This window comes from Hippocampus guttulatus, chromosome 11, assembly GCF_054856545.1.
Source record: "Hippocampus guttulatus isolate MCC_2025c chromosome 11, RoL_Hgut_1.0, whole genome shotgun sequence".
Lineage (NCBI taxonomy): Eukaryota > Metazoa > Chordata > Actinopteri > Syngnathiformes > Syngnathidae > Hippocampus > Hippocampus guttulatus.
The window spans coordinates 19715618-19740806 of record NC_141271.1 but is presented as its reverse complement, the minus strand read 5'-3'; the positions used below and the strand labels follow the sequence as shown (position 1 = coordinate 19740806).

Genomic DNA, 25189 nt, shown 5'->3' with positions numbered 1-25189 from the left:
GGACTCTATTCATTTCTCATAGAATCAGAGGAAACAATGGATTGTTGTTTGTCAGTTTATTAAAAAGATCCACAGTAGTTCAGTTTGGCACCAACCATTACACAAAACAAAGTGTACAACCCTGAAATAACATTGAACAAAATGCCTGAATAAAAAGGGATAAATTAAAAAAAAAAAAAAAAAAAAACAAGAAAAGCAAACAATTGAGAAATGAAAATACATCTCAGCTCAAAATAACGGTGACATTTTCAAACAACAAATTCAACCTTTTCCTTTTTGGTCAGTCACCTTTTGAGTTTTAAACTCAGCTTTACATAAGGAGGAAAATGGAGTGTGCTGTAGACGAGCAAGGTGTGGGGTGGCGTTTCATTGCATCTCACAAGTAGCAGTGCGTATCTTTTCTTGAATATTTACCACGGTTAGACATTCCTATCTCCTTCATTGCAAAGCCAACGTAGAGTTTTGGAATACACTCACAGAGACAAACTAAACGTTGAGCCTTTGGGACTCAGTGGAACATTTTTGTGACTTTAAGATACGAATACAAATATAGTAGAAAAAGACCTGGTGCAACAGTACTGTGTCATCTTTGAATGCGTTTCATCTACGTCTGTATAGTTGTGTGTCAAAAAGGATTCCAATGCAAAAAATGTCTGCTGTGACTGAAGAACAGGCACAAAAATGTCATCTGGATCTTTATGGGGGAAAAAAAGGCACCAAGGTTTGGTGGAAATAGTCCGAAGGCGCTAATGTGGTGAAGGCACGGTTGTGACAGAAACGTCTAATTTTAGTGACAAGAGGAGGTGTCATTCTTGAAGTGGTCGTCGCCATGCTGGAAGGCGTCTGAATTCTTCATTTTGCCATTCGCTACTTTGAGGGGCTTTGAGCATCTGCCAGCAGTTCGGGACTCAAGCATTCAATTGGACAGTGGATGTTCTGAAACAGGAGAAGAAAAGTGGGGGGGACATACACGGTATGTTTATCTTCAATAGAGAAATGTTTATGTGTTACAAAAAGTAACATGACTGAAACAACGGAATTGACTGCTATTTGGAATTATTCATAATTCCCTCCACCTTGTCCGAGGCCCCGATTCGAGCTGAAGAGCGACTGCCTCAAAAATAAAAAGTTCCGCGCTTTGAGCGGGCTTTTCCTGACTTTTTGTTGGTTGCAATGATGATCATATTTGAATACCGACCAGTTTGCGTCGAGCGTTTTCTCTGTAGCGATCGAAGACATCGGAGTGGACAGGCTGAAGCAGGTCAGCATCCACGTGGGTCTGCCCTCCTGGCCTCCTGCAGTTTTCGCAACGCCAGCCCTGCGATTGTTAACGTGAATCAGTCGACAATCACGTGGCTCGCGCAAGCTTGAGGCTTCACTTTCCATATGCGCAAGAATACACACTTCATTTCACCCTTTCGTGCACCCTGTAACCTGATCACATGAGTGGCGCCGGCCACTCGGAAACCCACCTGTTGACCGCCGTAGCAGGTGCAGGTGCAAATGGCTCCCAGGTATTCTTTCTGCCACTGGTTTCCAACGCGGTACATTTTGCCGTCATCGTAACATGTGGAATCGTCTGTTTGTTAAAGAAAGTTGCAGGTTTGATGCATTTTACGATGACAAACATTAAGCTCATATTCCGAGTTCACGCCTGCGCGCCTTCTGTGTCCACACTCACGGGGTTCGCATTTAAATTCTCCTTTGCCGTTGCCCAGGCAGGTGCAGCTCATCATGTGACCGTTCTCGGCTTGGCGATCCCACTTCTCGCCGATGCGGTAATTGTTGCCACTGTCGTGGCACCACTCTGAAGGAGAGAGAGATGGCGGGAAAAGATGCAGCGAGAGGATGAAAAAAATGAAGACAGAAATGGAGCTGTATGTTTCAAAATGTGGGGAGATAAAAAGTGGAGACATGAATTTTCAGTGTGGGGAATACGGTGACATGGTTCGCTGGTTCCAGCTGGTTTGCGGATGGACGATGAACTTGGGTTTTGATATCATGCTAGCTGTTTGGACAATGCAAACAACTGAAGGGAGGTTGTGGCTGTGTTAGCATAGCCTAGCCTAGCTTAGCTTTGCTGTCTGCTCTCTTTCATAAAAATGTCATTTTTACACACTGAGGCAGAACATAGCTTTTTAGGAATTTATAATACGTGGTAGGAACGTTCTCTCCTCTGAAGATTTTGTCTGACGGCGCTAAACTTCGAACGTGGTGCTCAGGGAAAGATCAATCAAAACCAAATAAATTGGATCACGTTTTCAAGAACTGAAGTCCCTTTTTTTTCTGTCCTTATAAATTCCCCATCGGTTAAATCACATAGAATTTTCAAATTCCATGGCGTGCTTCCTGTTAGCAAAGCATGCTGGGGTGCGTGTTAATAAGCCACTCACTGGATGAATCACACCTAAAATGGCCGCTGCCCAGACCCAGACAGCGGCACCACAGCTTGAAGCCCGACTCGGACATGCGTTCCCATTCCGAGCCCACTTCGTGGTATGTGTGCGTGAAGGTGTCGTAGCACACGTCGCGGTGGGTGGAAATGGGGATGTCACCTGGAACTAAGAGGAAACCAAGAACCACACGTTAAATTCTTACTTAACGACATCATCCGTAGAGGTAAATTCAATGAGCATATACATTTATGGACTGCACTGTACCTGCATTGCCTACGGTGACAACTTCCTCCAGAACCTTCTCTTTAGCCCCGCCCCTCATGGCCTCCACAACCACATTATAGGAGGCCCCAGATGTCAGTCCAATCAGAGTGGCACTGTTCGAGGTGCCAGGAAGACGCATCTATGGGGAAGGTGCAATCAGTCATTCCTGCCTCATAGACCTTTGCAGAAATGTTTGAAAACAATCGGCACCTTGGAAAAAAAAGCAGTTGGCTACGTCTGACCAGCTAACTTGAAACTACAACCGAATCTGGTTGCGTTTAGGGTTTTGCTTCCAGATCCGCCCCCAAAGTTATTTTCTTTCCCCGATTTCTATGATCATCTTCTTTTTGACTCACACTTCTCACATGAAACGGCGCCATTTCACTTGTTTTCTCGATCGTTCTGCCCGGGCCGGATTACGGAGGGGTTTGTTTACTAGCTTCTTGCAGCCCGGAAGTACATGTGACCTCACGCCATGGTCTCAAATTGAAATTGGGTACCTGAAAGCCTCTTTCCTCCACGTGTGTAATTGGATTACATGACACCTCATACTCTGAGGTGTGCGGGATGGGCTGCCAAGAGATGGTCGTGACGGTCTGCGCTTCTTGGGGCAATTCGGTCTCATTGTCGGGGAAACCAAACCCAAGGCCCGGCAGAGGTGTTTCGCTCACCTGCCCGATGAAAGGGAAACGGCGATTGAAGTCACAGCTTGTGGACTTCAGAATGAAACGTAGCCGTTTTGCTGGCGATTAACACACCTTAACCAAGGGCACTCTGTTTCCATCAGGGCCTGCCACGGGAATGTAGACGAGAGGTTCTCTGAGAATTGGTCTCTGGCCTTCTGTGGGGCCACCACGGGGGCCGTAAGGTCCATTGTTGGGACCGAGGTTCTGATACTCTGTGTAGATGTGCTGCCCCTGCTGTCCTGGTCGGTTCTGGCCACTTGTGCCGGACAAATGGACATGGTTGGAGTCAAAGCTGAATGCATTAAAAAAAAAAAAAAAAAAAAACGGGGTTTAAGAGAGCTAAGCAGCAGCTAGTTGTTCGACGGCGTGTTGTGTGTATGATTCTCCACATTCGTACATCTTGTCATCGAAGCGCTCTGGGACGTCCAATATGTCTGTGGTGGGTCGGTGAGAAACAGGAAGCTGAGGCAGCTCGGGGACCAGGATAGAATGACTCGGAGCTGGCTCTGGTTGAGCACAATAAGAAAAATAAAGTCAACAGAACAAACAAAAATGTACATCGCGCATCCAACTTTGTTTTATTGCAGGCGGGGGTTTGCGCAGTCGTCCAAGCCAAACAGCGGGAAATCCAACAAGTCTGTCCTTTGAGGCATCACAATAACGGATTGCAAACTTTGCTCCTGGCTTGCCACCAACAACGCGATGGCTGAATCATTTCCGCTCAACTTAAGTTCGCGTGCGTCGTGGCATCGACAAGTGCAGGTGGGTGAGTCGAGTACTTACGGGTTCTGGCTTTGCCCACGAGAGGTACGCTTCTCAAAGTATTTTGCAGGGCGACAATCTTAATGACGTATTCCGTTCCCGGTTTCAGACCTGCGAGCGGATATTTGAGATAATATTCGTCCTCCGTCCTAGAATCTTTCCATTTGTTTGTGTGAGTTCAAGTGGACTCGCTCTCCCCTACTCACCGTTGATGATGGCGTAGGTCTGGCTGGAGTGAGGCCTGGGGATGACTTCTTGAGGCAAACCACCGGGCTGCTCATAGGTTACAAAATAGCCGCTAACGCCCGGGCTGCGGGATCGCTCCCATGAGAAGGAAATGCTGCTGGGGTTCAGCGAAGTGAACTGGATATTGGTGGGAGGGCTGACCACCGGTTTGGCTGTCGAAGATCACGATCATGCCATGTCATGCGTGTTCCACTCGCTATTACGTCAGTACTCATTTTATTTGGCTTCAAGTCAAACACTGTTGTTGAGTGAAGCTACAGAATGATGCGTGATGCTTACCTGTGGACGCGGTGAGTGTAAGAGGTGCGCTGCGGCCATTTCCTTTCAGCGTATAGATGTTAATCTTGTAAGTGGTACCAGGCTCCAGCCCTGTCGTGTGGAAATCGGTATATGAAGAACCAATTTGTGTATTTTTAATAGTGCCGCTATGGATCAGAGGTCCGGATTACTCTCCAATGCTCTATGCGCATATCTAACAACTAAAATCCGGGCACCTGTGATGCTATACGAGCGCGAGTCGCCGCCGATGGTCCTCTGAATGGGCGTGAAGGTGGTAGAGGTAGTGGGAGTGGCCTCAACCAGGAAGCCCGAAATGGCATCCGTCTTGGAGCGCCAGGTCAGCGTAATGGTGGAGTCGTTGACGTCGGTGATGCGCACGCGACGAGGGGGGCTGATATCTTGAGGAAAAAGGAAAAGATGGTAAGTTTTCTCGGCCCGGGATAAACACGAGAACGTGTTTGTTTTGTTTTGTTTGCGGCTGACATAAGACAGGAACTTTATACGGCAACGGATGTTGTTCATCCAGCTTTGAAAATGTGTTTATTTTTATTGGCCCTGAGACAATGTTTTGGACAAAACTCACTCTCCAGTGTGGTAACCTCTCCTTGGACAGGCCGACTGGTCAGGGAGTTTTTCAAGGCGTACACATGAACGTCATAAGTTGTTGCAACCTTGGAGAAAAGAGAAGTCGTAAGAGTCGAGTCAGATTTGACACCGTCATGAATGGAACATCACATCACGTGCAAAATTAACTCGACCTCTACTTTTTACATGCATGAAACAATACTGCGGTCTGAAACTATTATTCAATGACAATTCTCGACTCCTAAAGCTTTCTTTTTGAGTAGACATTCACCATGAGTCCAGTGACGTGGGCCTTTGTCGTGTCCGGGGCCAGATTCATCTCCTTGGTGGGTCCGCTCTTGTTTTTAGGGTTCACAACAACACGGTAGCCCGTGAGGCCCGTCTGGCCCGTTATTCTGTTTTCTTGACCCGGCACGGCCCAGTGCATGGTGAAGGATGTGGGGCCAACCTGGGAGAACTGGAGCTTGGTGGGGGGCGAGAGCCCTGTGTCGAAAGAGTGGCAAAAACGGTGTCAGCTCGAGAGACGCAGAAGACGTTTTCGGCATGGTCTTCAGTTTCATCCCGATACGGGTCAACAAAACAACTGAAAACCCACCAAAATGGACACGGTGGAACAGATGTTTCACACGCGGACTTGAAACCAAAACCCCCCCCCGGTCTATTTAATCTCCAAACGCATCCCGTGGCTTCTGAACGCAAATAATGAAAGTCTCCCCACCTGTAGCTTGCGTTCCAACCAATGCTGTGCTGGCTGTGTCATCATGCAGGGCGATGACCTTCACGGTGTATTCAGTGCCGGGTTGCAGGCCATAGATGACGGCGGACTCTGCATCTGCTCGAGGGGAAGGGCGCAGCTCTCGTTCACCCTCCTCAGAACTGGAATACAAGACCCGGTAAGCCGTAACGATTCCATCGGGACTGTCCCAGCTAATCCGTAAAGAAGTGGAGTCGATGTCCGAGAAGGTCAGGTCCTTGGGACGGTCTACATCTAAAAATGAGACGGGTGGAGGGGTGGGGGGGAGTGTTCAAATGCTGACATATGCTGCAAAATAGCAGGAAAATGGAGGTTCTTTGGCAGTCTTACTTGTGAGAGCATTCACCATTAGCGGAGAACTCTCTCCATCTTGTCCCAGAGCATAAACACTAAAAGTGTACTCCACTGTTGGCATCAGGCCCGAGAAAGTCATCTCCGTTTGGTCTGGATGAGCAAAAGCGGGACGGAAACGGCAACATTATTGAGAGCTAGTCGATTTCACCCCAAAACAAACAAATAAACAAACAAAAAAAAAGCATGTGCCATTACCCGGAGCCACGACTTCCGTGAAAGATGAGCCCTGTCCGTTTCTGGGCACTCCGGTCACCCTGTAGCCTTTGATCGGGCCCTGAGCGGGGCTCCACCTCACGGTAACGCTGTTGTCGTTAACGTCCATCACCTTCATGTCAGAAGGGGAGTCGACTCCTGAAAGGACGAAGAATGAAAGCGTGATGAGGATGTGATCCATCTCAGAGGAAAGATAGAAACCATTGGTGCCAACAACGCAGAATTGTGCGTGCGTGCCGCCTGACCTGTCCTGTGTGTGACGTAGATGGGAGTGCTGGATGCAGGGCTGTCTCCTCGGCCAGTGACCGCATAGACGGTGATCGTGTAGTCGGTACCAGGCTGCAGGTTGGAGATTGTCGTCGTGGACTGGGAGCCCGGAACGGTGAACTCTTTCGGATTACTGTGGCCCCCTGAATAAAGTGACAGAAATGGCGATGAGAAGATTCGACTGGCAAGTTAGGCACTTACTGACGTTTTGACAGTTGAGTTCAACTCGAGTTCGGTTAAGTGTTTTCATCTCCGAAGTACGGGATGCAAAGGGGGACAAACATAAGAGTGGAGGAGATAAATCCACGGGTCACAAAGCTAATCTTTGAAGCAGAAATCATAAACATCCCCGTCGACGATGATCTTATTTTAATGATCTCTTTTTCATTGTTGATCATTTTCATTAATCATCGGCAAACTTGTTTTTAAAGCCAGTGTCAATCGACCTGTCTCGCCATGAGTGATCCTGTAGTAGCGCACGGTGACGGGAGGGGAATCCCATCGGATGGTGATGCTGGTGGGAGTGGAGTCCAGAACCTCCAGGTCTGTAGGAGCATCGGAAACTGGAGAAAAAGCATCAAAACGGCTCAAGTCAAACAAACAAATACAATCTCGGCGCCATATGATGAGAACGACGTGATTTCATACGGGTCTTCTGATTGCCAGTAAGCGGCAGGCTCTCCTGTGTCCCGCTGACGGCGTAAACGTTAACCAGGTAATCGGTATCGGGAGCCAGTCCTGTCAGGGTGAAGTGGTTTCTGGAAGGAGGTAGCCTCTCGTCCTTGGTTCGTCCACCGCTGGTCATCTGGTAACGAATGCGGTAGCCCGTGATTTTGCTCTGCGGGGCAAGCCAGTGAATGGTGAAGGAGGTGGTGAAGATCTCAGAGAAGCGCAGAGCAACCGGTGAATCCAGAGCTGAGGAAAGTCGGGAGAGACGCAATACTGTCAAGACCAAAAACGGTATTACCGCTTCAATTCAAAAAATTGTCAATGTGAAGAGATGTTGTGACGGGCTGAAACGCAAAAGGGTCAAACAACTCACTGGTCTTGTGGGTACCGACGAGGGGCGAGCTCTCTCTCTGCTCGTAAACACACACCACGCTCACCAGATACTCTGTGTTTGGCAGCAAATCTGTCCAGAGAGGAAAACAATGTTGAAGATACTTTCCATTGTGCGGTTTTCAGATGCTGCGTAATTCTTGCTTTGGTTCCAACGTACTCCTCAACACAACATTGTTCATTGTGCCCTCGACACTGGTTTCTGTCAGCTCCTCATCGTTGTCAATGGGATGGTACCTAGAGAAAAGAGAGAGGACCACTAATGACATGTTGAGGACATACCGTACAATTAGTCTTAAACCGATGACAAAACAACAACAAAAGAAACGCGTGTCACGCTTCTAGACACAAATCTTTGAATTCGCTTTACCGAACGTTAAGTGCATTTAATGTTCAAACCTAATGAGGAAGTTGTTGATGTCAGCCCTGTTGGGGACACGCGGTGAGACCCATGTGACCTCCATAAGGTCCGGTCCTACCTGACCAAAGCCCAGATCGGTGGGAGCCGGCACAGCTACGGAAGACAGGAGAAAAACGGAATCTCGTATCGGTTCTCGTCACATCGACTTAAAGCCATAAAAAGTGTCGTGAATGCTCTTGCTCACAAGTCTGTTGCGTGACCGTGGTGGGTTCGCTCTCTCCGTTCTCCGTCACGGTAATCACGCTAATGTCATAGTCGATACCGGGTTCCAAGCCGTAAACCGTATAATGTCCGGTGGTGGGCATAACCGTATCTTGGAAGATGGGCACGCTCTCGCCCGCCGCCATCACCGTGATTCTGTAACCAGTGATGGCTGTGGTGTTGAGTGGAGACCAGCGAAGACTGATCGTGGTGTCGCTAACGTCGTCGAAGCTGAGGTCCGTTAACTGTGGGACCTCTGTGATAGGATGGTTGAAGGTGCGGGGGGGGGGGGGGGGGGGATGACGACAACAAGAAACCACAAAAAGAACACCAGACAAAAAGAAGATAGAGTCCAGAGAAAGGGAAGTGGTTGATCGTGAGGGCCAGAAAGTGGGTGAGTCAAAGGATGAAAAGACAAAAAAAGAGGCAGTGGTCAAGGAGAGAGCCAAGAACGCTCAACTTCCAGTATAGCGAGATACGTATTCACCATATCACACCAATGGAAGATATTTGTTGCTGTTCTTTGAATAATATGCAGTGCTTCAATTTACTAAACCACCTTAGATATAAACTAGGCATAGGACGGTCTCAGATTCTGACTGTAGAGCCGCAAGCAAAAATACTGCGGTTTGACGGTATTGCACCAGTTTAAATGTATTCTTTTGAAATAACTTTTTTTTTCCATTGACCGCACTCTATAGGTACATTGGTAAACATAGAAAGAAAATAAACAAAGGTTCTCCCCTCCTCCGCTTTGGGAGGCACGTGAAAGCGGAAAGCAACTGATGTTAGCCATGCTAGTTAGCTAGTTATCTGCCTTGGCGGCAAGTGGAGTTCAGAAATGCGAACTTTGGTAGCTGGTTGCAAACATGAACTTCAAGATCGCTGTTTTAAGGTTAGCTTGCGTTTGTCGGAGAGCGATGGGTGGTCCTCTCGTGGATCAGATATCGTATTGGAAATATTTCCTCTTGAAACCGCCACCAGTCATGAGCCCATTTTTCCATATTATTCTTTGACCAAGCTGTGGTACTTGATGAATTCCCAAAAGAGCCAATTTATGCACGGACAGCTCCAAAATAAAATCTACACATAACACCGGTGATGAAAAGCTTTAGTTTTTTAAAATTGTCGTATACTGTAGCTTGAAACCTGTAACCTGCCCATGCCTAATCGAGACTCTCTGACATCATGCCGTGCTTGAATTCAGACTCTTTCAATTTCAATACATAGAACCATGAAAAGTGACCTTCCTTGCAATGGCTGGTGGTCTAGTAAATTTCTTAATCACTGCATATCACATCCGCCCATCATGAAAGCATTATCAGTCACTTGTCCACAGGAAATCCTTCATCCATCATCAGGATTTGTGTCACAAAACAGTTGGTACTGTTTGGCGTCATGATACGGGCAAGTTTAGTGAGTTTAGAATAGCATTATAGCTGGTATCCGTTCATTGTTGAAAGGTAATACCAAACGCATTACCTTTCAATTTGATACAATAAAAGCTTTGCTCGACAGAAGGGGATAAAATAACCGTAAGGACCCATGACTCGCAATGAAAATGTCTACAAATCTAAGTTGTGCTTCACCCGACTCCCACGTTCAGTACTCGTCCCCATTGCGACCAAGACTCACCGGGAGTGATGGTTGTTGATATCGGAACACTCTCCATGCCATCCTTCACGGTAAAAACGCTTATGTTGTACTCCACTCCTGGACTGAGGTTTTCAAGGGTGCAGGAGTTCTCGCCAGCCTGCACAAATTCCTCCACGCTGTTGCCTTGCTGCCCATTGGTGGGAGCGCATGTCACTCGATAGCCAGTGATGTCTTGGGGTGGAAGAAAGAGGCAGTGGATGAACTTTTTTTTAAAGGTTTATCAGAGGTACGCAATCATTTTTCTTCATGCCCCCAATTTTTGTGTGTGTGTGTGTATACCTGGTGTACTTGCTCCATTCCACTGAACTGTAATATCTCCGGTTCCTGAGTTCGAGTCCAGGTGCAGCTCAGTGGGAGGCGGCAGAGCTGGTGAGAAAAATTACATCAATCATAAAGTAAAGAAGGAACAGAGAATCCAATGTTCAGTGACGTCCACTCACGTGTGATTACACGGCGAGTGATGGGGCTTCCTTGTTCTTTGCCGTTAATCACCGGTTGCACGCTGTAGGTGTATTCCACTCCGGGAGTCAGGCCGGATACGTAAATGCTCCCCGAATCTGAGGTCACGTCTCTGGGGGCTTCTCCGCCCTGACTGGGGCGCACTGTCAACTGAGATAAATGAACGCACGGGTCAGCACGGCACAGAAAAGCCACAGACGTGCGTTGGTGTACAGGAGGCAAAGGTCAGAGGCCAATGTTTTCCCAAGAAAACGGACGGAGTGCAGAGCATTCTCATCACTCGTGTGACATATTTGGACCAATCTGATCATTCCCAGAGGTCTGGAGTTCCAGTGTTACTAAAGGGACAGCTTGCTCAATTTTCCTGCCCGTAACGGAAGCCTTTTTCACTCTGGCGCCTTGACTTACAAGATGAATTTGTTTCGGAATTCAAAAACGCATCTCAAATCATCTTTACCCATCGAAAGCTCCGCATTGTGCCCGTTCTAGCACACGAAATGAGGCTAATATGCATACCTTGTAGCTGACGCTTGGCACAGGAGTCCAAGAGATGATAATAGAGGTGTCGGTAACGTCGGTGCTGAAGTGGGGAGCGTTACCCATCGGTGGGTCTACAAACACAAAAAGCACTTGAGGGTCAATTCTCGGGTCATTTTTCTTCCCTTCGCTGAAACGTTTTGACCCAAGAAATGCGCTTTGCAATCGCGATCATAGTACTCACTAGTGGTGAAGACGGCTCGCTCTCCTTCACTCAGTGTGTTGTCTTGCTCCGAGTGCAGCGTAGCAGTGTAGACAGTATCTGGTTTCAGGTTGAGGAGGGTGTACTGGGTGAAGCGGGCCGGAAGGCGTAGCTGCTTCGGGTTGGAGCCCTCGACGTTGAGGAAGAGACGGTAGCCGCTAATTTTGGCTCGCGGGGCGAACCACAGAATCACAGCACTGTCCTCTGTCACGTTGGCGAAATGGATATCGGTTGGAGCATCTGGCTCTGCAAAGAAGAGGTGTCGAGGCCGTTCAGGTTTTGAGAATTATTAGTCAAAGCGTAATTACGAGACACGATGGTGGACAAAGGTCTCTGAACACCTCTTATATTGAAGTCTTTATATGTGTCCACTGAAATCCAACCTGCTAGGGTAAATGTCTTAGTTCTCTACCTCTACTCCCATCGTCTTAACAAGACACTTTGGACAATTACATCAATCAATTTTGTGGGAACTGTTTCTGTTTTCAACATGGCAGTCCCCCAGTGGCCAAAAATGGGGCCAAAAAGATTTGATTGGATCTATGCGGAAGTAGTCGAATGCCACATTTGCTCCCATTTTCGGTTCCTGCTGCTTGTCCCAATACCTTTGTCCCGCCCGGTGTTTCAAAAGTGTGCTTTGAGCGAAATGTGTCCGACTCACTTGTGGTGTGCTCCCCAATCAGCGGGATGCTCTCCTCTCCATTGTGAATCGTGTACACATTGAAGCGGTACAGCGTTCCGGGCTGGAGGTGGGTCACTTCCATGTAAGAGTTTTGGCTGACGGGTAGAGTCATCTCTCTCTGAGGAGAGCCAGACTCGTCCATTGGGACCACGGTGACCCGGTAACCTGAGACGTCGCCGGCTGGCCCGGACCAGGTCAGAACTATTTTCTTATCTGATACCTCGTAAAACTGCAGGTCTGTTGGGGAGGTGACTTCCTCTGCGGACAGGGAAAAAGACACCTGGTGTTAGGTTTACATTCTTAAGAAGACAGAATCTTTTAGGGGGGTTGTAAAATGAACCTGATATCCTTCTAATCTTGAATAAAATCTTCTTACAACTTGGTTCAAGCAAATAGAAGGTTCACAGTTGAAATCAAATTAGATGAAAACTAAGGATTGGCTCCAAACAATCAACAAACTTAACAAAAACCACATCACAATTTGTCCACTTCCCCTTCGAGCATCTGGAATAACAGATTGAGATTCCAAACATGGCGCTGCACTCTCAACCAGGTCCAACATCTTTATTCCATCGCACAGGTTATGCAAACACACTCGCGCATATGCATTTCTAGCATCTGCCTGACCGGGCCAACCACATGTTGGACCTGGCGGAGTGGAAATTTTGTCATACTTCTTGTCAATCAGAACAAAAGTCCAGCGGCTGTGAAGTCTGTGACGTCACTTTTCCACAGAAAAAAACGATTTCAAATGTACCGCGTTAGGTCGAGGAAACATAAATCATAAAGGTGGCTGGAAGGTTTCCAAACTCGGACATAAATAGGTCACACGATTCACTGGTGTGCTGGATGATTTGAAGTCAGGCTCCCTTCGTCCCTGTGAAGTGAAAAGTGCTCTCTGCAATACGGCGGTGCCAAACCGGACTCCTTGCAGGAGCCATTCTTACTGTGACTTTTAAGGCTTTAAAATCACCAAGCCAAAGCTCATTCTTCGCCATGCCACCCATTCAGTTACCTGGCAGTGGATCCCCAGCAGTGTTGACCTGGACAAAAATGGGCTCGCTCTCCAAGCTGTCCTCCACTGCGTAGATGCTAATATTGTACAATTTCCCTGGCCGCAGGTCACTCAGCGTCACGGAGGTTGCTGTATCAGGGAGGGTCAGCTCGGTGCTTTCGCCTTCTATGGATGGCGTGTAGACGACTCGATAGCCTGCGTCAAAGGAAAAATAGGCACAAGTGTGGGCGTCGTCCAGGGGGGGGGGGATCATGTGCGATGGATCGGCTGGAAGTTGCCGTACCGGTGATGGGAGCCAGTGGTTTATCCCAGCTAATCACAATGGAGGTTTCTCCAATATCCTCCACTTCATGTTCAGCGGGGGCATCAGGAGCTGGAACACGGGACAAATGTTGCGTAAGATCTTTCTTTTGCTTTCAAGAACATTCGAAACGATTGTGCAAGTACAGTCATACCTCGGTTTTCGACCATAATCCGGTCCAGAAGGCTGTTCGAAAACCGGTTTGTTCCATGTTTTCCATTAAAATCAATGTAATAAATTTTAATCTGTTCCAAGTCTAATGCATTTTTTTTTTTACTATTTTACACCATAAACTGTATACACATGTAATATGTAAAATACTAAGACGCTTTTTTTTTTAAATCTTTACTGAACACGTCTGCTCATAATGGAACGCTACACGAGGAAGCGTCATTTTCTCGTCTACCCGAGGAAGCGTCACTTGCTCATGTCAGGAAGGCGAGAGGAGTCGAGTGGCGCATTCAAGTGCACTCAGTTTGGTCGAGAACCGATTTTCGGTCGTAATCCATTAAAAACTCGAACTTTTTGGTCGAAAACTGATTTGGTCGAGAACAGAGACGCTCGAAAACCGAGGTTTGACTGTACTCCAAAAAGACGTCTCAGATGAGATACGATTTTCAGGGACTGTAGGTCAAAGTATACACTCACCAGTGGTTTGCGAAGTGGTAAGAATGAGGTTGTCCTCTCCAGCATCAGTCACCTCGTAGACGTTAACTGTGTACTTCCTCCCAGGTAGCAGCTCATTAATGTTCACCGATGTAGCCGTACGGGGAAGGTCTAGCCGGAATATACAAAAACATGTTACCTCAAAGTTTTACATGTGGTAAACAAAAAGAAACCAAAAGCGCTTGATTATTTTGTGGCATATATTGCTAACTAAGTTGAGAGTTTGTGTAAGCTACTTACCCAGAACCACTGGCTCCCCAGCGCTCTGTCCCTGCTCGTTGAGTTCATACTCTACTCTAAAACCAGAGATCGTGTCGGAGGCAGAGACCCAAGAGATGACGAAGCTACTGGAGGTGATTTCCGTCACCGACTCGGAGGTGTCCACCACAGGTGGGGGTTGTGTGGTCTCGCCTTGTGATGTAGCCACTGTGAGAGGGGCAGAAGAAAAAGAGGGTCAAAAATGTCAGTCGGCAACGGCGAAAACTGCCGTGACAATATCTACCCATTTGTGAATAACCGCCTTTTGCCCATTGATCGGATTCACATGGCAGACCTGCACTCTCTCGACTCACATGATCCATAATGTGTGGTGAAGTCAAAGCGCGTGATCTCCTGCCGTCCAAACCGCAACACGCTGATCAGCTGACCTTCGTAAGTGATGCCCGGTTTCAGTCCGGAGATGGTGTAGGAGTTCAGATGACCGGGGATCATCACCTCCATCCATGCACTGTTGCTGTTTTTCTTTCCAAAGGAAAACAAAAAAGTGCTCCGAATGTTTGCACCATGGCGGCAACGACAGAGATCCTATCTGAATGTCAGACTCACCACTCTCCATTTGAGAATGTATTGTGCGATGTGAGCAGAGGGTGGGGCGTTCCATTGAATGGGGTGGGAGTTGGGTTGGTTGCCAGATTCCGTTATGATCACCTGGACAGGACGCTGACCGCCTAGGAAAGATGGCAGGGACACAAGAGTACAGAAAACAGGCCTGTCACAATTTTGATAACGTGACAGAAATTCAAAGGGCAAGATCATCCAATTTTCAATATTATGCGGTCAAATATCAGATTACTTGTCGACACAAGAGCTCACTGACCTCTGCAAAAAAGTATGCAGTAAGAATTTCTTCCAGGCAAAAAAAAACAAAAAAAAAAACCTTAAAATAGCATGGAACTGTCAGATTCCAGCCTGGACCTCAGCGGCCATACGGCAGAAGCCTCAACTATCTTGCTCTGCTATTTACGCCTTTCTAACATAGACTCTAGTCTACTGATTCTTTGACCTCACATGTTTTTGATGAATTGACTCAACTTTCTATTTCATCAAGTGGGTCCTCAAAACAAACTCATCTGGAGCCAGATTATTTTTTATTTTGTGCAACCAACCACATGACAAAATAATATGGAGTACATTCGACACACGACGCTTTTCAGTGGAAGTCCGTAGGGCCAAAACAATGTTTTGTGATAACGATAACATGAACTCATTCAATTCTGTCCAGGTTGTTTTCTGCCTGTCATTCAAAGTTAACTGGGAAATGCTCTAGCTCACCCGCACCCCTAACAAGGACGAGAGCTATAGAAACACAGTGTCTTGCCCAAGTTATAGTACGCGATGGTCAAGTTGCTCAACACGGTCGAAACAGCAGCTGAGAACGGACCCGCGATGCATTCGTTAGGATTCCACATCATAATGGCCACAGAGCAAATGATTATTTATCTCCCGGGTGTTAAAAGGACACACCCATCACAAGTATGTCAAAGTGCACTGATACGAAACACTTTCAACCCGCTGAGCTTTGCTGCCTTGTGCCGAAAAACCATTCAGCATCTGCCCCCCATCTGTGAAAACAATTTCCCCCGATTGCCTGGAAAACCTTGAAGTACGATCGTTTTCTTGGTGGCTGACGGCAGTTCCGATTTAAAAGCCTATTACGTCATCGGTGTCGAAGTCACATCTGTGATTTACTGTACATTCGAGAAGCAGAAGGAGTCATAGAAGAAGCCTGTTTTGGGAAACTAAAAGAAGAGAAGTTATCATGCCATCTTACAACCTAAGCCATGTGGCGCGCAGACCCGACATAAGCTCCGTTGATCGCAACTGGTAGCTTCAATAAAGAACTGAGGCTGCTGACCACTTTTCCAAACGGCGGACCTGTAATCAGGGTTTCCGAGTAAGTGGCTCGGTTAACCTGACGTCCTAGCAGATACACGGACCTCAAAAACAAATCTGGGACCAATGAAAGGCTGTCGCACAGCCACAGGCCACTGACGAGTAGAGGGCGGATTCCCACACATCACATTAGTCAATGCTCTTTGCATTGACTGTCATGTGTATACGATACATACAAATGGCACATATTTATTCGTGTGCTATGCTACATAACTGCTCCTGTATGCTTTATCTTTTTTTTTTAATACAGTAAACGTGTTTCATTTACTTACAATAAAATGTAATTGGTTTATTGAACTAAAAAAAAAAGCTACCAAAGAGTGAGTTCCATTCCAGTTAAAAGAGCAATGAAAGCAAATAAGCCTTTTAAAGGATCTTATCGTAAAGGAGCTGAGTGAGCATTCCCATTGGGCTTTTGCTTTTTTTTTGTGCCTTTTATGGTTGTATGCTGACTGAGAGCCCAGACTTCACTCTCACTTCAAATCTAGCCATGGCACACCCAAGCGCGCACACACACCACAGCTGGTTGCCATTACGGCCAGTTACAGCTGGAACGTGCCTTACATTGTTTAAAAAAATTTTTTTTTTATCCCTCATCAACCTGCTTAGCCCAGAGTAAATGCTCCATAAAGAATACTTCATACAATTTTCAGATTTTGGGCTAACTCTAATGTTCATAAATTAGTAGTTTACCTTCGCGGCAAACAGCGTGTGATAAAGCACTGCTTAACCCGAACTAAAACTCTTTTCATGTTGGTTTACATTCGAAACAATCAAGAAAATCTGCGAATGTGAAATCGTCCTTTGAGAGATGTACATTTCGTGGTGTGTGTGTGTGTGTGTGTGTGTGAGAGACGCTCTTGCACGCTGTACAGCTGTGGAAACGGCAAGGGGAAGTACCACATGCTCGCTGGAACAAAGGCTCCAAATGTGTGTGTGTTTGGGGGGGGGGGGGGGGTTGCATTGGAGTAACTCACACGACACCAATCTCATTCTGTCACACATCAAAGTCAAGGGCCCCCCTTTTAAATGTAATTTATGACACTGCTCACTTCCAATGTGAGTATGCCATCAAACATATAAGGCCCAGTTTTGATTGACAGTCAGAGAGATATTTCCATGGTAATACTAATTTACTGTGGTGGAGAACGGGTCTAGCTAGCATCATTTAACTCCACAGCGAGCTCATGGAACACGTCTCAAGATGATGCACTGCAGTTCTATCCAACTGTTGGACTACAACCGCAACTTTGAAACCATTTTTAGCATCATTGACAGCATCAGTCAAGAATGAGCATTCACCACAAAATTAGCCATGCCACTAATCAGTATCTTACCAGGATAGGACTGCTGGGGCTCGCAGCTGAGCTCTCCGATGCTGTTACCATAGCAATAGCACTTGTACATGATTCCATGGATGACTTTGTCCCAAGACTCGCCAATCTGGTAGAAGGCTCTTGTCTCTGGCTCCTGGCACTGGTCTGCAGGCAGGTACATCAAAACAGGGTTGTAATAATGGTTTGGAAATTTCAATGGACCTTCCACTGAGACTTTTTTTCCTCTTTTTTTTTTAATATGAGGCAGCAGGGGATTCAGTGCGACTCCGTCTAAAAGTGCTCGAAAGAAACACTGCCTCGGCACAGTTCAGTTATATTTAACTTTAAAGCTTATTACATTGGAGATTTTCTTGAAGATCTGTTAAAATGTATTTTAGTGCATTTAACCTTTATGTGCAATACATTTTGATTGAGCCATGATTTACGTAGTTTCATTTTGTTTGTATACACGTGGGCCCAGTCCGCTGGGCTAACGTCTACATTTCCTCTTGTCCATTTTGCATTCCTTAAAATTTTACGAGAGAACTTCAGCCCACCAATAGCATCGCACTTCCAGCGGCCACGCCCCTGTCCAAAACAGGTGCAGTTCATCATATAGCCTTCTTCGTGCTGCTTGGTGAAGGTCTGGTTCACCTCATAGGTCAGAGTATCCACAATACACTGGTCTGGAAAAAAAAAAAGTCAAAAATGCCAAATGAAACGTCTTTCACGACTGGCGAACATCTGGCGTGCGTGTGTAGCGCAGGTGCAACTGGAATCCCGCAATGCGCAGGTGTGAGTACACAGTTTTAACCTTATGACATGCAGCTCATTATACGTCACCCACGACCTTTCAACTTGTCACTCGTGCGATATCAATACTGCTCTCCGGTATCCCAACACACAGAGAGGCCCCATTTCCAGCCACACAGCGCATACCTTTAAGTTGGGAGTAGGCGACACAACTCCATTCCCCTCGGCCATTGCCCACACAAGTACAGCGCATCATGTGACCCAAAACGTCGTGGCGTTTGTCCCACTGGTCCCCCACGCGGTACATGACCCCTTCGCTGGTTGTGCACACTTCTTCGTGGGCTGGAAGACACAAGTGAAAATCAGGACGTTGATGAGCCGAGTAGGAATCGAGGATCATCTATGTCGTAACGACCCAAAAACAGAAACATCTGTCCTGTGTGCCTGTTTTGGAATGATTGTGTGTGTTCAACATGTGGCCTATATTAAATAGAGATAGTCCAAGAGTATGCTTGCGTTGACTACGTGCATTTTTATGCTTTATGCAAGTGTGCGTCAAGTGCCATTAAAAGTTTGCCGCAGGTTCAAAGTATTGTTGCTAAAGGCAGTGTGATAGTTAAAATGGAAATACTATACCGACAATCCGGTTGAAGAACACAATTGGTGATTTTTTTTTTCCCGCCCCGGTCATGCGTGGGGTCTCTCAAATTTACAAATCAGTTCATTGATAAAAATCGATTGTCTGTTCCCGTCTGCGCGGCCTTCACTTGTGAACACGAGTGGTTATTCACTCTAGCTGCAAACAACCCCGCGCGCTGCGAGACAGTTCAGCCGTGTTCAGGCGCATCGCAGGATGCTGGTGTGCTATCTAAAAATCCGACCGTGGAAGGCGTTGCGCCGGAATTGTTTGGTTCAGTCTAAACAAGCAACACTATGGTATCGTGTCAGCGGGAGGAGATCGTACATCTGCTGCGTTGGAATGCAGCCCTGAGATAGACCTGCACTGAGTCCAGACCACCTGGCCTCTGAAGGGGTTTTGGCTTGTTTTTGTTTAGATTGCTTCTCCAGAAAAGTGTGCACCACTTTTGGTTTAAATTGAATTACACAAGGCACGTCAGGGTACCCTTTCTATGTGGTAAAAAAAAAAAAAATGGCTGTGACTGTGACTGGAAGGTCATGTTTAAGGGAGGGATTCAGATGAACTCCAATGTAAGGTTCAATGCTAATGGGGGCCAAGTCCAGACTTTTCAGATTGGGGATATGCACATTATTCATCATGCTCCTGATTTTCAGTGTATCGAGTCGAAACGAGAGAGCATTTGACGCAAATTGTTCCTGATGGCTACAAACTGTTTCCAAAAGACCACATGGCTGACAGAGCGTTAACCTTTTCAACAAGTGCCACAGACCCCCCAAAAAGTGGGGGTGTCGAGCTTCTTTTAAACCATCCCCGACATTAACATCTCAATTACAATGTTTATTTTGACAGTCTTTGTTAAGTCATTAAAGTCTGAATCAAAGGCCCCCTAGAGCGCAAAGGCAACCAAACCCCACCCCGCCCCCCTCTTAAAACCTTGACGGGCTGTTTTCTTAACAACTGGCTGCTGGCCAAACTTGGGCCCCGAGATTTATTCATATGAAAATAAAACACTGAATTGAATTATCAGATGATCCAATTGAGAGGAGGGCAACGTTGATTGGCTGCGTCTTTACAAAATAGGATGATGACAAAAATGAAGGGATTACATAACACAAAGTTCTCCACAATGTTACCTCACTGTTGCAGATGTTTCCAGTGTCTCTCTTCCACATTTTACTGTCTGCTGCCAGAGTCTTTTTTTCTTTTTTCTTTTTTTTATCTCTCATCTGCCAACTTTGAAGTCCAAGATGCTTTTGATGCAGGCTCGTTCCCCAAAGATTTGTTGGAGGATAGCACTCAAAAGATTTGTTTGGGATTCACTCTCCTTGCTATCAGCGGATACTGTTTCACCCAGACGAAACGTCCACGTTTTTAAGTCACGGGACTCAAGTTGATACGTTGGTGACCTAACTCAGCCGGTTGGCAACTTTCATTTGACGCGCCGCTCACATCGTCGGTACCGTTTCATGAGTACTTCACAGACGTTAGCGTCAATACCCCCCTGGTGTTTCACTGCCTTCAGCACCTCTTGTTGCCTGCAGAGGTCTAACTGGCACCAATTCAACAAAACGACACTTCCCTTACAAGCCAAATGACTTCAATTTGCCTGAGGCGAAGTGTCGGAGCTGAAAACAAGATTCAGCCAAGTCCTTTTAACTCCACCCTGTTACGAGCTTACAAGCTAATTGAGTTACCCGTCACCTTTTTCAGACGGGGAGGAGAAATGTCTGGGAGCATGACTGGGAATTAGATCCGCTAATGACTTTTGCTGTTTTCTGTGGCTAAAGTATTGAGAAGGTGGACTGTACATTTAGAAACAATAACCACAGTGATACGCATGTGTTATGATTTTAAGGCTTGCAGGTATGATTTACAATGGCTCGTTGTCTGCGAGACACATTAAAAGATGTCTTTCATTGCCTTTGTTTTCACCGCGATAAAGCGAATCCAGCCCCAACAGCTGGATTTGCTTCTCTTCCAGGTTGTACTCCCGCTTACCAGCCATGGGGCAGAATCCAAAGCGCTGTTCCCCGTCATAGTCTGTTGTAGTGCCGCACCACTTCATGCCATCTCGGCGTCCGTCTGCAGTGCAGTCGGTGTAATTGCGGCCGTTGTACAAGTAGGGGAATTGGCACAGAGCGCCGTTTGAATTGCCGCCCCTTGTTGCTACGATGACTGGAAAAGGAGACAGCAAAATTTCCAGTTGCTCCAAAATACTGCATTTTTGGCAGTTGCAATGCCGGCTCACCATTCTTTTCTGTACAGAAAGAATACTTTTGGTCCGTCTCAAAGTCAGACGAGATGGAACACCACAGCTGTCCATCAGCACGTCCGTCGGAGGTACAAGCGTGGTAAGTCTTGCCCTTGTAGACAAAGGGGAATACACAAGGCTGACCTCCCGAGTTGCCCCCATACACTGGAGCCGGTCCGTCTGGATGAAAAAACAACCGTGTCACATTGTTGGAGTGAATTCTGAGATTTGTTGACAGTTGAGCGGAGGCGTGGTTTCAGTACATTCGGTGTTCAGGGACTTGAAACTCCAATTTAGAAACGACAGCTTGGTTCATCTGACTGAAGAGCAAAACTTACCCCACTGCTCACAGCTGACGCCATTGCCCAAGCAGGTACACATCATCTGTTTGGTTCCTTGACTCCTAAGCCAGCGCTGGCCAACAAAATAGGACAGTCCAGAGTCGGTGCGACAGGGTCCTTCTTGCGGAAGCTCAGGCATGGGGGCAGGTTGGTAGACGGCAGGCTGAATATTAGTGATCACGCGAGAGCCGGTGCCTGAAATAGGACGTGGGACAAGAAACCATGTTAGGACCGTCCTTTATTCACTTAAATGATTTTTGGAGAGAACACGGGGAGCTTTTGTTTCAATATCTTGAAGCCCATTTTTCCTTGATTGACTTTCTCCTGACTTTAGTTTCGTTTTTCTTTTTTTTTTTTTTTAAATCCTCTGTGTTCCCTATGAGGTCATGATCATAACTTAGAAGACTTGTCTTTCTCACGTCAACACTTGGCTCCCCCCCCCCGCCCCCTCGACACGTCTGTGTCTGTTATACATTACTCTCTCGGCATGAGGAAGAGGAGTGGGGTGAAAAAAGAAAAGCACAAGGATATCATCAGTTCTCACCCAGGCCAGTAGTGTGAAGTGAGGCATGTCTCTCACACTTCCACTCCCCTCGACCGTTCCCGGTGCACAGACACTGGAGCAGGTTACCTCTGGCGTCCGTCTTAGTCCACGTGTCGCCAATACGGTAGGAGCTCAGAGTGTCCTGGTCGTTGCAACGATCTAGAAAAGATGTGAATAAATCATCATAATCCTGAAGGACAAATACATATTTTAAAAGGAATCGATATAAGACTCTATTCATTGAGTATAAACACACAGCAGAGACGGATGTTTGGTATTTGAGAGGCAGCAGTACGCTCAGATACATGTGACGAGCCCAAAAATAACCGGCAGTAATTACATTTTTTTTTTTGCGGCGCTTGTGTGACGCACATTCAGGCATTTGCTAATTTGTTCCTGATGAAAGTGCGGAATGTAACATGACGCTACAAAAGAGCATGTGTACACGCTTACCCAACAAAACGACCAAAGACAAAAGACGAGTTTGATAGCGCAGAGTCCAAATAGGAACATTCATGGATCACCAGTGAGCGAGTTCTCGGAATGTCACAAGCAAATTGAAGTGAGATCATTCTTGTGAGGGGTCTCTTACTTCTGGAAGTGCATGTTATGCGGCCACTTCCTTCTCCCATACAGGTGCAGTCCACAACCATCCATCCCTGGTAGGGCTTCTCCCACGTTTCCCCGACAACATAGGATGTCCCCGCAGCGTTGTCATAGCAACGCTCAGCTGCAGGACACACGCACACACACACACCAACTCAGTGTGCGTCATATACTATCAATATTAATTGTGTTTATTTGATAACACTAATGGAGGGACACTCTAACCGCTGCAGCGTGATCAGACAACAATGCATCATACAGTCAGTCACAGCCAGTGTGTGCATGTGTGTGTGTGTGTGTGTGTAAGTGTTGACTCACCGACAGGCTTGCAGGTCCATTCTCCTTTGCCGTTACCCAGACAGACGCATTCCAGCATGTAGCCTCCTGTCTCGTGAGGTCTCCTCCAGGTGTCTCCGATCTTATACGAGGCTCCGTCCTCATGACAGCGATCTAGTTGGACGGGGGGGGGGATGCATGCGTGTGTGTCACTTCCACATAAAATGAAAGACTAGCTTTTTCTGTCATCATTTCACCACACAGTTAAACGCAAGCATCTGCACAACAGCACACTTGTGAGACAACCGCGGCATACTGGCATCAGTCTAGCACACCAGGAGATACTTAAGCGGGGTACACGCACATCGTCAACTGAGCCAAGTTCGAACACTTTCCCCAAGGCCCGACTATCGGATGTACCTGAAAGATTTTGTGGTGTGGGGAACGCTACGAGATGTTCTTATCTTTGAGAATGATATCACATTGACGTATCCCGTTCTGCGACAAGTGTGAGGAGGGCTTTGGGATATGAACAAACTTCTCCTTGTCACACAGTTGTTGCTCGGCACATTATTGGACATAACAATTTGGTGACAAAAAGCTGCCGATGCTTTTTGTGAAGCACATTGAGTTACCTTGTGTATGAAACGCACAATATAAATAAAACTGACTTAGTCGCTCGAGTATACCACACAATATAAAAGTATTAGTAGAACACATGATGTTGAGTTTTTTTGTTTTTTTTAAGTGATGCTGTGTGGGGTACCTAGCAATTTAAAATTTGGTTAAGATGTGAAAAAACCGCCGTGTCCGGAATGTGTGGTTCTGTGGTGTGAACGATAATGGCAGCACTTCCTGTGGAAGGGTCCCAACTTACTGGCAATGGTGCAGCTGATTTTCCCCCTGCCAGATCCGATACAAGTACAATCCCAAATCATGCCATCCTTGGGTCTCTCATACGTTTCTCCCACAGTGTAGTACTGCTGGTTGATCTTATCATAGCATCTTTCTTCAGCTGAAAGGCGGGGGACAAGAGAAGAAGGTGTGTTTGTTTTGTCTCAGGCAGCGAGATAAATAAAGACAGACTTGCTGATAAAATAACACAGCAGGCATACACATGCTGACCCACCTTCAGGCTTGCTTATACACTTAATCCCGGCGACTCCGTTGCAAGTGCACACCAGAGTGCTGCCCAAGTATTGCCGCTCCCACTGGTCATTAATGCTGTAAAAATGACCGTTCTCTATGCAGCCATCTGGCAGGACACGAGAAGAAAGCAGGTAAAAGTAAGGCTGGGTGGCCGCTACAAGCTGGAAGCAATAAGCAGACACATGAAAAAAGTCCATCTGTCTACAATGTGAGAGGGGAAAATACGCTCAACTCGTATACAATGACAAACACCGTACCTGAGGCTGTAAAAACAAACTCCTGCGAGTTTAATGACGAAAACCTTTGTGACAAATCAAACCTGCAGTACATTCTGAGATGAAAATATTTTTAACCAGATAAGACTCCTCGTCAGTGAATTTGACCCAAAATTAAGTTAATATGACATCATGAGAACCCATGACACACTCATAAATCATTTGCACCTAGGACAACAATATTTATGCAATTAAAGGTCAAACATTTTATTGTTACATAAGACTCTCCATTGTCTGTGAAGTTGACCTGAGCTGTGCTAACTTGACATCAAAAGGACCCCCCGGAAACAGTAATAAATCATTTGTAGCAGGGATAACGACTGTTTTTTCCACTTTTACTCCCCACCGCCCACCAGCGGGTGGCTCTTTGTTCACAATCTCCATCTTTCATGAACACCTCAGACTCTCTCCAATAATCCACATAATGACTGTTTTTAGAACCTTTTACCTTGGTGAAAAGATAGAACACACCCAAGCATCTACAATAGCAGGATTCTGACGATCAAGTAAAGTGGTCTGGTCGATTAAAATGTCACCTGGGGGTAAAAGAATCAATTAAGATGGAAGGAAGAACCTCAAACTTACCCTGGGACACCGAGGGGACGTGATGCTGGTGTGCCTGTCTTCGTCTCTTGTGGTTCCCCTTGGGCATGCAGTGCACTGCGGTCCCGATGCACAGAGCAACCAGCACCCTGGCGGCTATGCTTCTTCCAGACATGCTTTGCAAATGTTGCACTTAAATGTCACCAGAGCAGAAAGTGGGCTCCTGGTGTAATAGAATTCGGCGATCACGGTCTGGCCCTCTCCGGTGCGCGGCCCCAGTGTGCAGGTTAGCACAGAGTGGGAGTGATTTATCTGACT

At 46.6% G+C, this 25189-nt stretch overlaps 1 protein-coding gene across 1 annotated transcript; it reads right to left on the bottom strand.

The window, feature by feature from the left end:
* Positions 1–41: 41 nt before the first annotated feature.
* Positions 42–25148, bottom strand: fn1a (fibronectin 1a). Its single transcript, XM_086123723.1, has 49 exons — positions 24914–25148; positions 24034–24159; positions 23782–23919; positions 22947–23078; positions 22615–22752; positions 22023–22181; positions 21476–21673; positions 21135–21317; positions 20885–21061; positions 18433–18588; positions 18051–18179; positions 17515–17658; positions 14831–14952; positions 14578–14746; positions 14246–14431; positions 13988–14116; positions 13322–13411; positions 13039–13233; positions 12003–12281; positions 11324–11587; positions 11119–11213; positions 10584–10752; positions 10423–10509; positions 10123–10314; positions 8471–8743; positions 8265–8379; positions 8026–8102; positions 7849–7938; positions 7455–7721; positions 7253–7369; positions 6785–6949; positions 6522–6677; positions 6303–6416; positions 5937–6206; positions 5490–5701; positions 5217–5304; positions 4849–5031; positions 4634–4723; positions 4315–4506; positions 4130–4219; positions 3744–3852; positions 3419–3638; positions 3161–3331; positions 2661–2799; positions 2394–2561; positions 1682–1807; positions 1473–1579; positions 1199–1318; positions 42–936 (listed from the first exon to the last, which is right to left on the bottom strand). Exons 1-49 carry the CDS (start codon positions 25044–25046, stop codon positions 868–870), a joined length of 7518 nt encoding a protein of 2505 aa, XP_085979849.1. The 5' UTR covers positions 25047–25148; the 3' UTR covers positions 42–867.
* Positions 25149–25189: the final 41 nt, after the last annotated feature.